The 12,580-nt window shown below is 39.0% G+C and overlaps 1 protein-coding gene across 2 annotated transcripts in view; it reads right to left on the bottom strand.

Moving 5' to 3' along the window:
- LOC125906310 (CUB and sushi domain-containing protein 1-like) overlaps positions 1–12,580 on the bottom strand; it is a 537,329-nt gene that overhangs the window by 233,519 nt on the left and 291,230 nt on the right. For both annotated transcript variants that reach the window (XM_049604892.1, XM_049604902.1), the window contains exons 6-7: positions 10,801–10,913; positions 9,399–9,476 (exon numbers count right to left, since the gene is read on the bottom strand). In XM_049604892.1, the coding sequence (XP_049460849.1) occupies positions 9,399–9,476; positions 10,801–10,913 (191 nt within the window). The remainder of the gene's footprint in view (positions 1–9,398; positions 9,477–10,800; positions 10,914–12,580) is intronic.

Here is a 12,580-nt window from a genome sequence, read left to right as displayed (position 1 = left end):
ACATTCAGCGTCATACTTAAATTTGTGGCCATGTCATTGAGTTGGTTTGCTGTCTTTGCCAAGTAGCTGTCCGTTAGTCACTCACGCAACAGTAGGAAATGGCATTTCAAAATGAAAGCTCTGTGCTCTGAGTGAAATTTACTGTATTTCAAAAAGTGTTCTTATAAACTTCGGAACCACTGTCCTAAACTATTCACAACACACTCACCCCTAAGAGTAAATGATATCCTTTCAAAATGTATTTCTATATGCCCTGTCCTGAAATTGTACGTTCTCCAGAACAGAATGTTCTAAGGCTTATGTCAAAGAATCCACTGATCATTTCGTAAAGAGGTAACATGTGTAAAGAGACTATGTGGCTGCTGCAGAGGTGGAATGTAACTGAATTGTGTGATGGTTTTCATCCAAATGTAGCACAACTTTTAATGGAGTTTTCAGAAAATCTGCAAATGTGAATTTATGTGCTTTTTCATCCACTACTATCATGCCAGTTTGGGGAGTTGGTTCATAGAGATAAGGAGTAGGTGGTGCTAACTCTCCAGTCAGGTGCCACTGCAGAAGAAGAGGGTGCAACAAGATGACATAATGAAAATAGCGGCAGTCAATCCTCACATGAAGGAAAAGAATGGATATATAATGGAGAGCACACTCGATATTGGAGACAATGAGATTTGAACAACTAATAATGAAGCTATGAGCGCCTGGAAGAGTTCTGGATACACGTATACATAAGCGAGTTAAAGGCCATCCAGAGACAATAAAGACAGCTTGCAGTGATCTGTGCTATGACAGTACGTTATGACTGTACCTCATCATTTATTTGCTGAATCTGTTCACATTGCACTTGGTCACATTTACCTTTTATATATAACCCAGCTTCTCTACTTCTTTTCTAACTTTTTCGCAATATTTTGAGATTTTTCCTTAATTTTTGGTGTTTCCACTCAGGTTTTAAAAATCCTCACAAAAACAGGTAGATGGAAACACATCTTATCTGGCTACTGCAGAGGTGAAATGCAACCAAATATATTCTGTTCTCTACTATTTCATTTAATGCAACTGTATAATTTTACACCATTTCCGATGAAAATGCTTTAGTTTTTACTCCACAACATTTATTTGACAGCTGTGGACTTTTGAAGATTTGCAGATAAAGTTAGTGCATGCAATACCTGAGGACTTCCTCGACCACTGGGGTAATGCCATCATCACAAGCTCTCAACAAGACAATAATGTCATATTTATTGTTTTATAAAGTTCAGGTTTTTAGGGGCACACAAAATCCGCATCCAGTTGCTCAGAGGGTGTGATGTTAAATTAATATCCCTGCATTTTGTCTCTTTTTAATATATATTTTCCCCTCTGGTTTATGTACTTGTTAATTTTACATTTCTATTATTTTATCAAATGCTCATGATGTGTTTTTTTCCACGATGATTAAAATATAGATAAAAGAAACCATCAACTGAAAAGCCTGTATTATATCAGTAATTGACATGCCCATAAGCATACAGAGATGATGAGGCTGATGCCATTTCCATTAGCTCTCAACACAGCCAGACTGGACAAGACAACTTTTTTTTTAAATTTCATTTTTTTAAGTGCATGTACCATTAAGTGTTAGTTCTGGTCATCATAAATACTCAAGAAGGTGAGACACAGAAATAATTCACAAACTTGAAAACTAACAATTCAATTTAAACCCATTTAGCATTTTTTAGACATCATTTTAAGTGGTACTGTAAGAATGAGCATTTTTGTTTCTAAAATGTCGATAAAAGATTTATATATCAGTATCACTTTTTATATCCTTCTCAAAATAACAGATGGTTTCACAAACAGTATTTTCAAATGATGGTGAAAAGCTGTTACACATCTCTTCTGAGGCTTTCTGTTGGTGAGGAAGAATATAATTTACAAATTTAAACTCCCACAAAAATGTCACATTAAATGTTTGAAAGCATGAAAAATGACCCTTGTCTAAAACAAACAGAACACTGGCACTCTCATCTTCTAAATTATTGTTTTGCCCACATCAAATAAGATTTATCTGTGAGTGCCACAGTTCTGTTTGTTTTGATCCTTGCTACATCCGTGCACCTGATGCAGTGTTCAAGATTTGGGGATGTGAGCGCTGGTATTTTTTTCCACGATAAATTACCATTGTGTCTAATGTTTAATCGGTCTGCTGCATGGAGTTCTAGGGTTTGCTGTCAATACTTACACAGGTTAGATGATACTGGCAACACTTTCACATTACAGAAAAGCAACTTTGTCGATTCAGAGTTAAAAACAAAATCTAGATTCTTTAAATAGAGTTAGGTTGCATTAAGTTTATGTAACAATGTCATGCTGAATATGTACATTAAGGCTGTACATAAAGTTTTATGTCTTTACCGCTGTTGGTTTTGTTTTCTTTGTTGTAAAAGGCTGTTGTTAAAGTTCCCAGGAGAAAGAGTCACAAACCACTGGCTCAGGGAATTGGAGAAAAATGAAAAACCACTGGCTTAGAGGGCAACATAGAGGATAAACACAAAAGACATTTGCATTGAGAATGCAAAGCTGTGTAGCACAAAAGTTGAGTTATTATAACAGCCAACAGATGAACCATTAAACAGCAAAATGTGGTCAGGAGTCAATGAGAGAGGGCGCAAGGAGAAAGGGAGAGGCAGGGAGAGCGTGGGAGAGGGTGTTTGTTTGTGCGTGTGTGTGTGTGTGTGTGTGTGTGTGTGTGTGTGTGTGTGTGTGTGTGTGTGTGTGTAATCAGCTGACATGTGTTTCAGGTAAGAGCCTTTGAGGTGCTCTTCTGATGCCTGCTGGATGAGGAGAGAAACGTGTGAAGTGCAATTTGTTGATATTCTCTCCACCACTGCTCCTCTCTGCTCTTCTTGTTCCCTCTTATCCACTCTGCCCTCTCTCTCTCCTCCACCTTCTCATACTCACGGGTCAATCAAGCCAAGAGCTGAAGTCTGCATCCATCTTCCCGGCATCATTTTGTTGAGCCCACAAGATTTCTCCACATAAATACACTTATTATAATGCAGGGTCAGAGCCATGTGTGATCAAACACAGTATAATACCGGCAGACCTCCGCCAAGGCCAAATGCCCCATCTCGCAATGTTAACAAAAGTGAAAAATAGTTTGTGTGTCTGCCCCTAGCACGCTCTCACTCCTGACTTGTCAAATAGGAACGCAGACACCAACACACAGAGGCACCCTTAGCAGCAGTATGATATGCACCGGGCCATGGCTGTCTCTGACGCTCCCAACAACTACCCTAGTTTAAAGAGCAAGAAATTTTAAAAATTCATTCAAATCATTGGGGTGGGAGGAGAAATGGATGGGTCAAAAAAACTCTGGACTTTCACTCAGGAGGCCACTGTGCATTTCTCATGTGAAACAAAAAGTAAACTGAGTTCATTTGAAAACAACATAGTGCAGTAGTATGTGTAGCATGCTACATTAGTGACATATGACACAGGACATATGTAACGTGGCTATACATTACGTCATAGCTGTACTCATTTTAAGCCAAACCTAATGTTTTTTTCTAAACCTAACCATGTGCTTTTGTTGTCTAAACCTAAGTTATTAAACCTAAAAACAAAGTGTGAACTACGTTGTAAGTTAATTTTGAAAAGACTGTTTGCATTTGTCAAGCAGAAATGGTAAATTTTCTGTGAAAACGGAAGTGTATTTTCAAAGGATGTATTGTATGTAACAAGCATCCCTAAATGTCCAAAATGAATGCAGGAGGGTACCTACACATCAAAGTATAATGCGTAAGTTCTGGGACTAGGACAAAATGTTGGCCTTGGGGTTGTTTTTCGACTTCATTTCCTGCAATCTGGTGATTTTTTTAATGCACCAATTTGTGCCTTTTCTTCATCTATTTATGGTGGAAATGTTATATATACATACATATATATACATTACTACACATATACTCTTCCTTCTGTAACTTGCATCACTCAGCCCTACAACACATGCACACACATAGGCCTACATTTATTTTAACAGGCGTGACAACATCCGTGTTGCAAAGACTCACGTTTTTTGTGGAACTTCACATAGGCATACATTATGACATGCTATGATAAAATGATCTGGTGAAGCTGATTCACATACCCATATTAACCCTCTCCTGCCTGCCCTCTCATGCTGGGAGAGGAGAGGGAGAGATGACACTGAGTTACTCTGAGCAGCCAGCAAGTTGCTAAAAGGGTGCGAAAAGTCTGAGTTTAAAGGTTTTATCTGACCTGCACTTTCTCTGCACCTCCCTTGTGTTTTGTATTATTTATTTAAGCACGTGATTTGTTGCAGATGCTGTTTAATGACGGCACTGAGCCCAAAGGGGGAGGGGTTTAAAATGTGATTGGGCTAGGCCAGTGTCAATTAAGAAGATATACCGGTGGGCCAGACTGTCCTTATTGTTGGCCGGTCAGACAAGGAAAAAAAAAAAAAAAAAAAAAACACAGTTGTGCCATCCCAAAAGGCACATTGGCCCACCAGTAAACTGCCTGCTATGCCAGATGGCCAGTCCACCCAAAAGAGTTGACAAAGCGTTGCTATTTGAGGAGTTGGGATGAAAACGTGTTGCCACCTTGTGATTCAGATCTGCGCCAAAATGTATTGGGTTCCTCCTTGGCCCATGCTACACCCTTCCACCACATTTCCCGAAAATTGGGCCAGTAGTTTTTCTGTAATCCTGCTGACAAACAGACAAACAAACCAAACTGAAACCACAACCTCCTTGGCAGACTTATGAATATTCCGATGCTTACAGACTGCATTACCCAAATGTTTTCAGCTGTGTGTTTGCCATACCACCGTGTGATTTCCACGTTTCAAGTGGTCACATTGCTTTCGTTTGAGTAGACTGCGGCCCAGCACCACCTTGGCCAGCAATCCTGGAGAAAACACTGATTATAAATCACACTCTCACAATGATGATTCATTACAGTTCTAGGTCATTGTCTAGGGAGTAAAACTCCTTAATCACAATCTTTCAGCCTCTCTATAATTATGACACATCCTCAGCAGTAAGCTAATGTTACAGCTGAGAGAGGGCAAATGCAAGACAGGCTGCTATCATTAAACCACTCTACATTGTTCTAGTTAGCACTCTGAAATTATCTTTGTCTTTCAATTAGCTTATCTCTATCTATCTATCTATCTATCTATCTATCTATCTATCTATCTATCTATCTGTCTGTCTGTCTCTGTTACTATCTCCAGTATCACATAAGATTCCTCTAATCAATTGTCAGTGTGAGAATTATTCATAAACAGAGTGTTCTCAAACTGATTTAAACTTATTCTCATGTGTGTCTGTCTATTAGACTGTGCTTTAATATAGGCTAGAGGCTGTTACAGACAGTCTTTTAGATTATGATTCATAAGCACTCCATTCTCTAGACAGGTAAAACTCATTATCATCAGTCTCTGGTTCTTTGTAATGATTATATATTGCGTAATTCTCTGCCATACAGCTATAATATTACCACTGGGAGTCATACAGTGTAAAGAAGTGTTGTTCAAAGACTGGTTCGGGACCAAAAGTGGACCCTGGCTTTACATTTTTTTTTATGTTTTAATGATCCCGGTTCCCAGCCTGATGGCCTAACTGTACTACATTGCAGTAACCTCGCTGAGCCTTTGACCCAATGTGAAAACCCACATTTACTCAGTTTTTGTCCCCATGATAGAAACGCTGCCATGTTTTTAATGAGCATGGGTCCCATGGTGAGAAACTAAATTTCTCATTTAGGTCCAGGGCTGCAAAAGCTTAAGGGAGCCCTGGACCGCACAGTTAACGGTCATTATCATCATTCTTTGGCTTCGCATTGTGATAACAGATAACAAAGCTGGTTTTCTACAGTACTGTGATAATTTTACAAGTGGGAAACCTGCTTTTGAGAGTCTTTAAGCACATGTGGAACCACAGGTGATCACTGTGATTTGACTTACGCATCATGATAAAATCCACACAGGGCAATGTGCACCGAGATCTGGAGAACAAGTCATAGATTAACAGACGTTTTGCAGCCGAGCTCTTTTGCTTGCAGAGTTGAAGTTTGCTTTTTAAAGTTAATATTTATGTAGACAACACGCAGAGCATCTCATTTCTAAAGTTATTTACATGTCAGCCTGAGAGAAACCTCCATAGACTCCCATGATAAGAGATTTACTTCACAACAGGATGTTTTTGTTAGCTGGCCCTTCTCGTAACAAGAAAATGTAATATAGCTTTGGACACAGCAAACTGACTTCAAGCGATTCTCTCACATGGAAACAGCTCTATATATGAGTGTGTTTGCGCATATGTGTGTATCAGTGTGTCAGTGCTTAGTTTGTGTAAGCAGGAGTGAAAAAGATCTGAATTCTTCCCTGAGCCCCACATCATTGATAAATATAATACACATGCCTCGGGAACCCCTTACCTACGCATGCACACACTCAAATAAACACAGAGCATACCGGTTTTAATCTTAATTGCCAAAACACATGAAGAAGCACACAAGCACAGGATTTTGTCTTCACATATACAATACACACATACACACACAAAAACCACTATACTAATGTTAATTGCATCAGCACATGCTCGGCTGAGCGTGTAAATCAGCAGAATTATTGATGAGGGTTTTTATTATGAAGCTAAACGCTGAGGAATGGATGAGGTATGAGCTTGGGCTTCCGTGACAATTAAAAGCCTCCGTCACATGATCTGAATACTGCTTTAGAGGCTGCTAAGAAATATGTCTGCCATTTGTAGAGATATCCATCACATTTATCATTTAATTCATTGTTTTACTGCCTCGTGGTCAATATAATGTTTAAGTGTATTTGGATTCCCATTAGCTGCCAATGAGGTGAAAACTATTTTTCCTGAGGTCTCTACCTCCCGTCTTAAACAACTAATCAAACACTATACACACAGAGGAGCTTCAGCTAGTTATTTATTTGCCTTTAAAATGTGACTTATAAAAGACGTATTCAAATCCCTCTCCAAACAGTAGCTAGCCAGGATGGTTCATCAGGTGTGAAGATATCAGAAGGCTGAAACTGAGTAAATGCTTTAACACAAACACTTGAGGTTTCCTTTAATGGACTAAATTCCAAAATAAACTGCAAAAATTGACGCCCACTGTGCACATTAGTTGCCAGCATTAAGACAAACTAATGGTATAATAGTTATGAATCATCTTGAGACCTTGACAGAGCTTCGCTTTTGGGTTTTTTAATTTCAAATATAACCACAAAACTTTGATGTGTGATAAAATCCACAGAGACGGCATTGTTCTCAGATGCTCTGAGAACAATGTCAATCCTGTTCATCACTTAAAGAAAAACAAAAAACAAAAAACAATCACCTTCTCATGTTACTTGGTTGGCTGGTTGGCTAATGGCATTTTCACTGTGCCAACAAAAATAGGAAATCACTTTAATCATATACAGCACACAAATTACAGCCTGAAAATGCAAATTAATCTCATGAACAGCTTTGACATATAGTCATGCCTTGTATTCAAAACTGTTCTCTGTATAATTTAAAAGTACAAGGAGTGGCTTTCACCCTGCCACAAACGGCAGGGTGAAAGGCCCGACAACACCCATTTAAATCCCACTGAACTGACATGTAAGATATTATGCAAGTAAAGTGCTGAGCACATGAAAAGGGGACAGGAGCGGAGAGTGGAAAATAATGTAGCGAGACAGAAACGAAAAGGGACTCTTTACATTTTTTAACTTATACTCCATAAATCGGCCCTCATTAATGTCCACTCTATTGTACCAGTTCTCTACTGGCTTACGATATGTCTCAGAGGTGGGCTGTCAGAAATTTACCCATTAATGACTTTACCTGATGGAAACTATACTGTCACTTTGGAGTTTCTTGGCTGTACCTCGAGAGAGAACGAATAAGATGCAGTGGGCGCATTTCCAGCTTTAGCCATCAAGAAGCTCAACACAAAACCTCCAGACTCCACTTGAAATTTTGAAAGTTAGAATATAATAAAGAAGCTGAAATGGATAACACAAGAGCCTATCCATTGGGAAGCAACAGCTACAGCCAGCAGAAAGTGAGTCATTACGCTGCATTGAGTTTATTATAGACTGTAGTAGATTATCATCCTGACACCAGCACAGGGAGGTTCACTGTGTGTGTGACAAAGGAAGGCTTGGAAAGTTCTTCAAACCGTCATAAAAGAAACAAAACAGAGGCTTGTGAGTTTGGTATCAAACACGATGGTCATACAGGGGGCTGACATGGTGACAAGAATATCAAACAGCTCGATCTTTGTGCTTGTTGTAATTACAGAGAAGTAAGTGAAAGCAGGTTTATTTGCATCATTGGGTCATTTGTAATGAATTGTAAGAATAGTTTAAACAAGTCACTTCACTAACTGTAGCACAAAAAAACAATCCCTTTGCCAATACCAGGTGTATTTTTAATATAAGTTTGATTCTATAAATAAATTGTGCTTCTGTAAACACATATAATGTCTATTTGTAGAACTGGTTTCATAACAACTCTGACCCTTTGAAGAAAATATGAAAAAAGACTCTTGTCTTCCAGCAACCCCGTGTCCTAGAAATATTGTGTGCATGTTACTGTACTTCTTTCTTTATTATGTTGTTGTGGCAACATCATCGCTGCCTGGATTATATTCAGAGATAGCGTTTCTCTCAGGTAACAGAACACTATTCATATACCGCGTAGGCTTCATAAGGAGGTGGCTTGGGAGGATGGTGCGTGAACAAAGTGCAGGACCTTGACACCAAAATCCCATGTTAACAGGAAGGATCATGAGTTTGGTTAAATATTAATAAAAAAGGTGAGAAAAATAATGCTGTAGACACTATGAGTCACTGCAAGATTGTCTGTTTTGGTGGAAAATGACTAAAAATACCTGGGATTGCCTCAGGATCCTCCAGCACAAGCTGGAAAGTGTTGCTGGGGGGGGGGGTCTGGCATACCTGGCTCAGCAAGCTGCCCCCTGTTACCCAGCTCTAAGCTGATGCTGATACATTCAGTATAAACATTTTTGCAACCTGCCAGGTGTGTTACTGAACAACATTTCCTCATTATGTTAAAAGACTATGTCATTTGTTGAGCATTTCTTTTTCCTCAAAATGTATTTGCTGTTTTAAATTAGTTGTATATAAACATAATTTCTAGGAGACGGCTACTCATAGAAGGCTCACCCCAGTAAAAATAAGAAACCACTGCTCTTGCCACATCAAAGATGGATGCAGGCTGTGTGTACTTGTGTTCATACTTTGTGTTTGTGATGTGATGTGATAAAACATGTTTCAACTTTGGTTTAAGAAAGGTTTTCCAAATGATGCAGAGTCACAGAAACATGCAAACAGACAGTAATGTACTTACAGACAGCATTTTTGTGACTTGAGTCTTTGCTGGGCATCATCTTCACCCCTCTGGACTTCAACTCTATTGCTTTCTTCACTGTAGAAAAGAAATGGATGTTATTAATTCAATTATATATAACAATTTGTCAAACTTCAATGCACATCTTTTAAAGGTCCAGTTTGTAGGATTTAGTGGCATCTAGTGGTGATGTTGCAAAATTTAAACTTCTTCTGTGTCCCAAGCGTGTAGGAGAACTATGGTGGCTGATGCAAAAACATTAATGGCCCTATCTAGAGCCAGTGTTTGATTTGTCTGTACTAGGTGACTGTAGAACAACATGGCGGACTCGGTGGTACAGGACCAGCTACGGCTCATTCTGAAGTAACAAAAAGACCACCACTTATTTTCTGGTGATTATAAACTAATGAAAACATAGTTCTGAATATCATACACCATTTCAGTCAACAGACTCCCCTAAATCCTACACACTGGACCTTTAAATGCTTATTATTTTCAGCGCTGCCATTTAGTGTGCATCAGCTTTGCATGCAATTGAGAAAGTGCTTCACACTCCCCCTCCGATAACAAACGGACAACAAATGCAACAGAGGCAGAAACTGAAAATTAGAACGGGGAAAAAGGAGAAGACATTAAAAGACACGGAGAAGAAGGGACAAGAGAGGAGAAAATGGGGGAGAAGAGCAAAGCAGTGGAGCAGCATTAAAATGTATTCCATCTATTTTATCCTAAGTAGCGGCATTGCAGAGGATAACAGAAAAATCAGTGCTACAACCAAACTACATTCCACTGAGAAACAGACTTGGCATGAAAAGCACATTTCTCTCGTTGTCTCCTTCGCTCTCTCAAATATCACATAGAGAAGAGAGAGACAGAAAGGACAGGAAGTACGAGTGGTGAGAGCAAGAGACCGATGAGAAAGAGAGACAGAGATGGCATTAAAAAAAACAGAAAAAGAAATGGAGACAGACAGGAAGTGAGATGCGCGGCGGGAGACACATACAGGTCTTGTATCGCTGTGTTTTGTGTTGGAAGCAGCCAATTAAATCTGAGCCGCCACGTGGAAACTAATATGCACCTTAATATGCTAATTAAGTTATACAACCAGTCCATTAGATGACAGGAAAGGTCCAGCAAGACAATTCAGGTGGTTTCAAACTCTTGTCCCCAATAATTGCTATTCTCAATTACAGCACATTAAAAAAAAACTACTGCAAGAAAACTACCGTGTACTTTCAGTGCTATCTTGATTGTGCTCTTATATGTGTGATTAGTTTGTCAGTTAGAAAGTTGAGTGGTAAGCACAGTAGTTTATACAAATATGTGTGTGTGTGTGTGTGTGTGTGTGTGTGTGTGTACCATACAGGCAGGGAACAGATAAGACTGGAAGAGTGGGATATACCTTGGTACTGAGCACTGAATCCTTTTCTTCGATGGTTGCTGTCTGAGGTGAAATGTATCCGAAGCCAGTTCTTATTTGATATCACTGGTGAGGGCAGGGTGGTACCAGTCAGCCTGGAAGTAAGCAAATTCGAAATATTATTAAACCAAAACAGACTAGGAGTAGAGTAAAGGACAAGAAAGATCTACTGATATTCACATTTTATAACTTCCTGGAGTGTGTCAGCCTTTCTAAATTAGAGTTTACTTAAACTTACTTTTTGCTCCTTAGTGTATATATACAATACTTCAGAATACAGCAGACAGACAAGGCACATGGGAAATAGAAGGTATGATGTAACAAAACTCAAGCTTTGTTATTGCAGATCCAGTCTTCACCTTTGCCCGCTAAGACACAGGGAGCCTCTCCAGTGAACAAACTGTATGTTGCATGATGTTATTGTTGTGTAATATGTGTATATGTCTCAATTTCTGGTGAATATAATGCCGACAGACATTTTATGTCCTCTTCCAGATGTTGTTCGCAAAAACTCTCTGTTACAGCACGTGCACTTATTTCATGTATGTGCTCATGGCTCAAATAAAAGTGCTGTTGTAAAAGGAAAAGTGCTTCAAAAGCAGCCATGCAGCAGAATGACCAACCACTGTTATGAAATTACTCATCACAAACTATTGTAAATACAATATATCATACAACGCAGAAAATAGAAGTGTGAATTACTCTAGTATCTAAATTACTTAATCTGAAGGCCTAGGAATAAGGAAATATCCCTATGTGAAGCAGAACTTTCCAGAGAGTACAGAGTCAAAGTTTGATGTCACTTTGCATTGTCCTTTGAGGTGCAAAGGCTGGCTGTAAATTAAGACGATTTTAGCTGGAAGCAATTTGTTCCACCGGCTTGGAAAACGTGGACGATGGAATTGAATGAGTGTTATTATCCCTTTCCATAATGATTGGCACCGACCAGAAGCAGAGCACTGCCCTCATACTGGGTACAGTGTAACTCCCACGTTTAAGGGTGTTTAACTGAGGGAATATTAAACAGATCTTTGCTTGAAAAAAAAAAAAAAAAAAAAACATGTTCAAATGGACTAAAAATCCTTTTCACTGATTGACTGGAAAGCCAACCTGAAGAGATGAGAAATAGTAAAGTCAAAGAGGTGAATGGAGATAGTAAAGTAGTAGAAAGTCGGCAAAGTTCACATCTTCAAACACACTCTCTAAAGCATCACCACTGAGACGATGCGTTGGTTGCCTATGGTAAGTCTTACATCAGCTTTAGCTGCTCTCACATTTCGTTACCAACGGCAACTAAGGCGGAGGTAAAGAAAATTTTTAAAATGTGGGGAAAATGGTGCACAGAGACAAAAAAGGAAATGATGTAAGAGTCTGCCTGGAAGCCAATGTTCTACCATCCTCCCTAGAGCAACAAGAGCCACTGTAACTGCCCTTTAATAATGCTGCAGGTATACTGAGCAGATAGAGACAGTGAGGGAGGGAGAAACACAGATAAGGAAAAGGGCAGAAACAAAATATGAAAGTGGTGAAAAGATATATATTAAGAGTGCTTGTTAGAGGACTTCATTGAGTGCTTATTATTAGAGACATAAAGTTATGTCCCTGTGAATACAGTTGGGAGGGTGCTTAAGAAAAAGAAATGACTTAAAGAGACAGCTAAAAAAAAAAAAAAATCTGAAAAAATGAATCTGAAAAATGTCAGAGGAAAAAAAGCACTTCCAATGTGTCTGCCTGAAGGCAATCTAAGTGTTTAGTATACACA

The sequence above is a fragment of the Epinephelus fuscoguttatus genome, linkage group LG2, assembly GCF_011397635.1.
Source record: "Epinephelus fuscoguttatus linkage group LG2, E.fuscoguttatus.final_Chr_v1".
Lineage (NCBI taxonomy): Eukaryota > Metazoa > Chordata > Actinopteri > Perciformes > Serranidae > Epinephelus > Epinephelus fuscoguttatus.
This window is presented reverse-complemented; position numbering and strand designations above follow the sequence as displayed.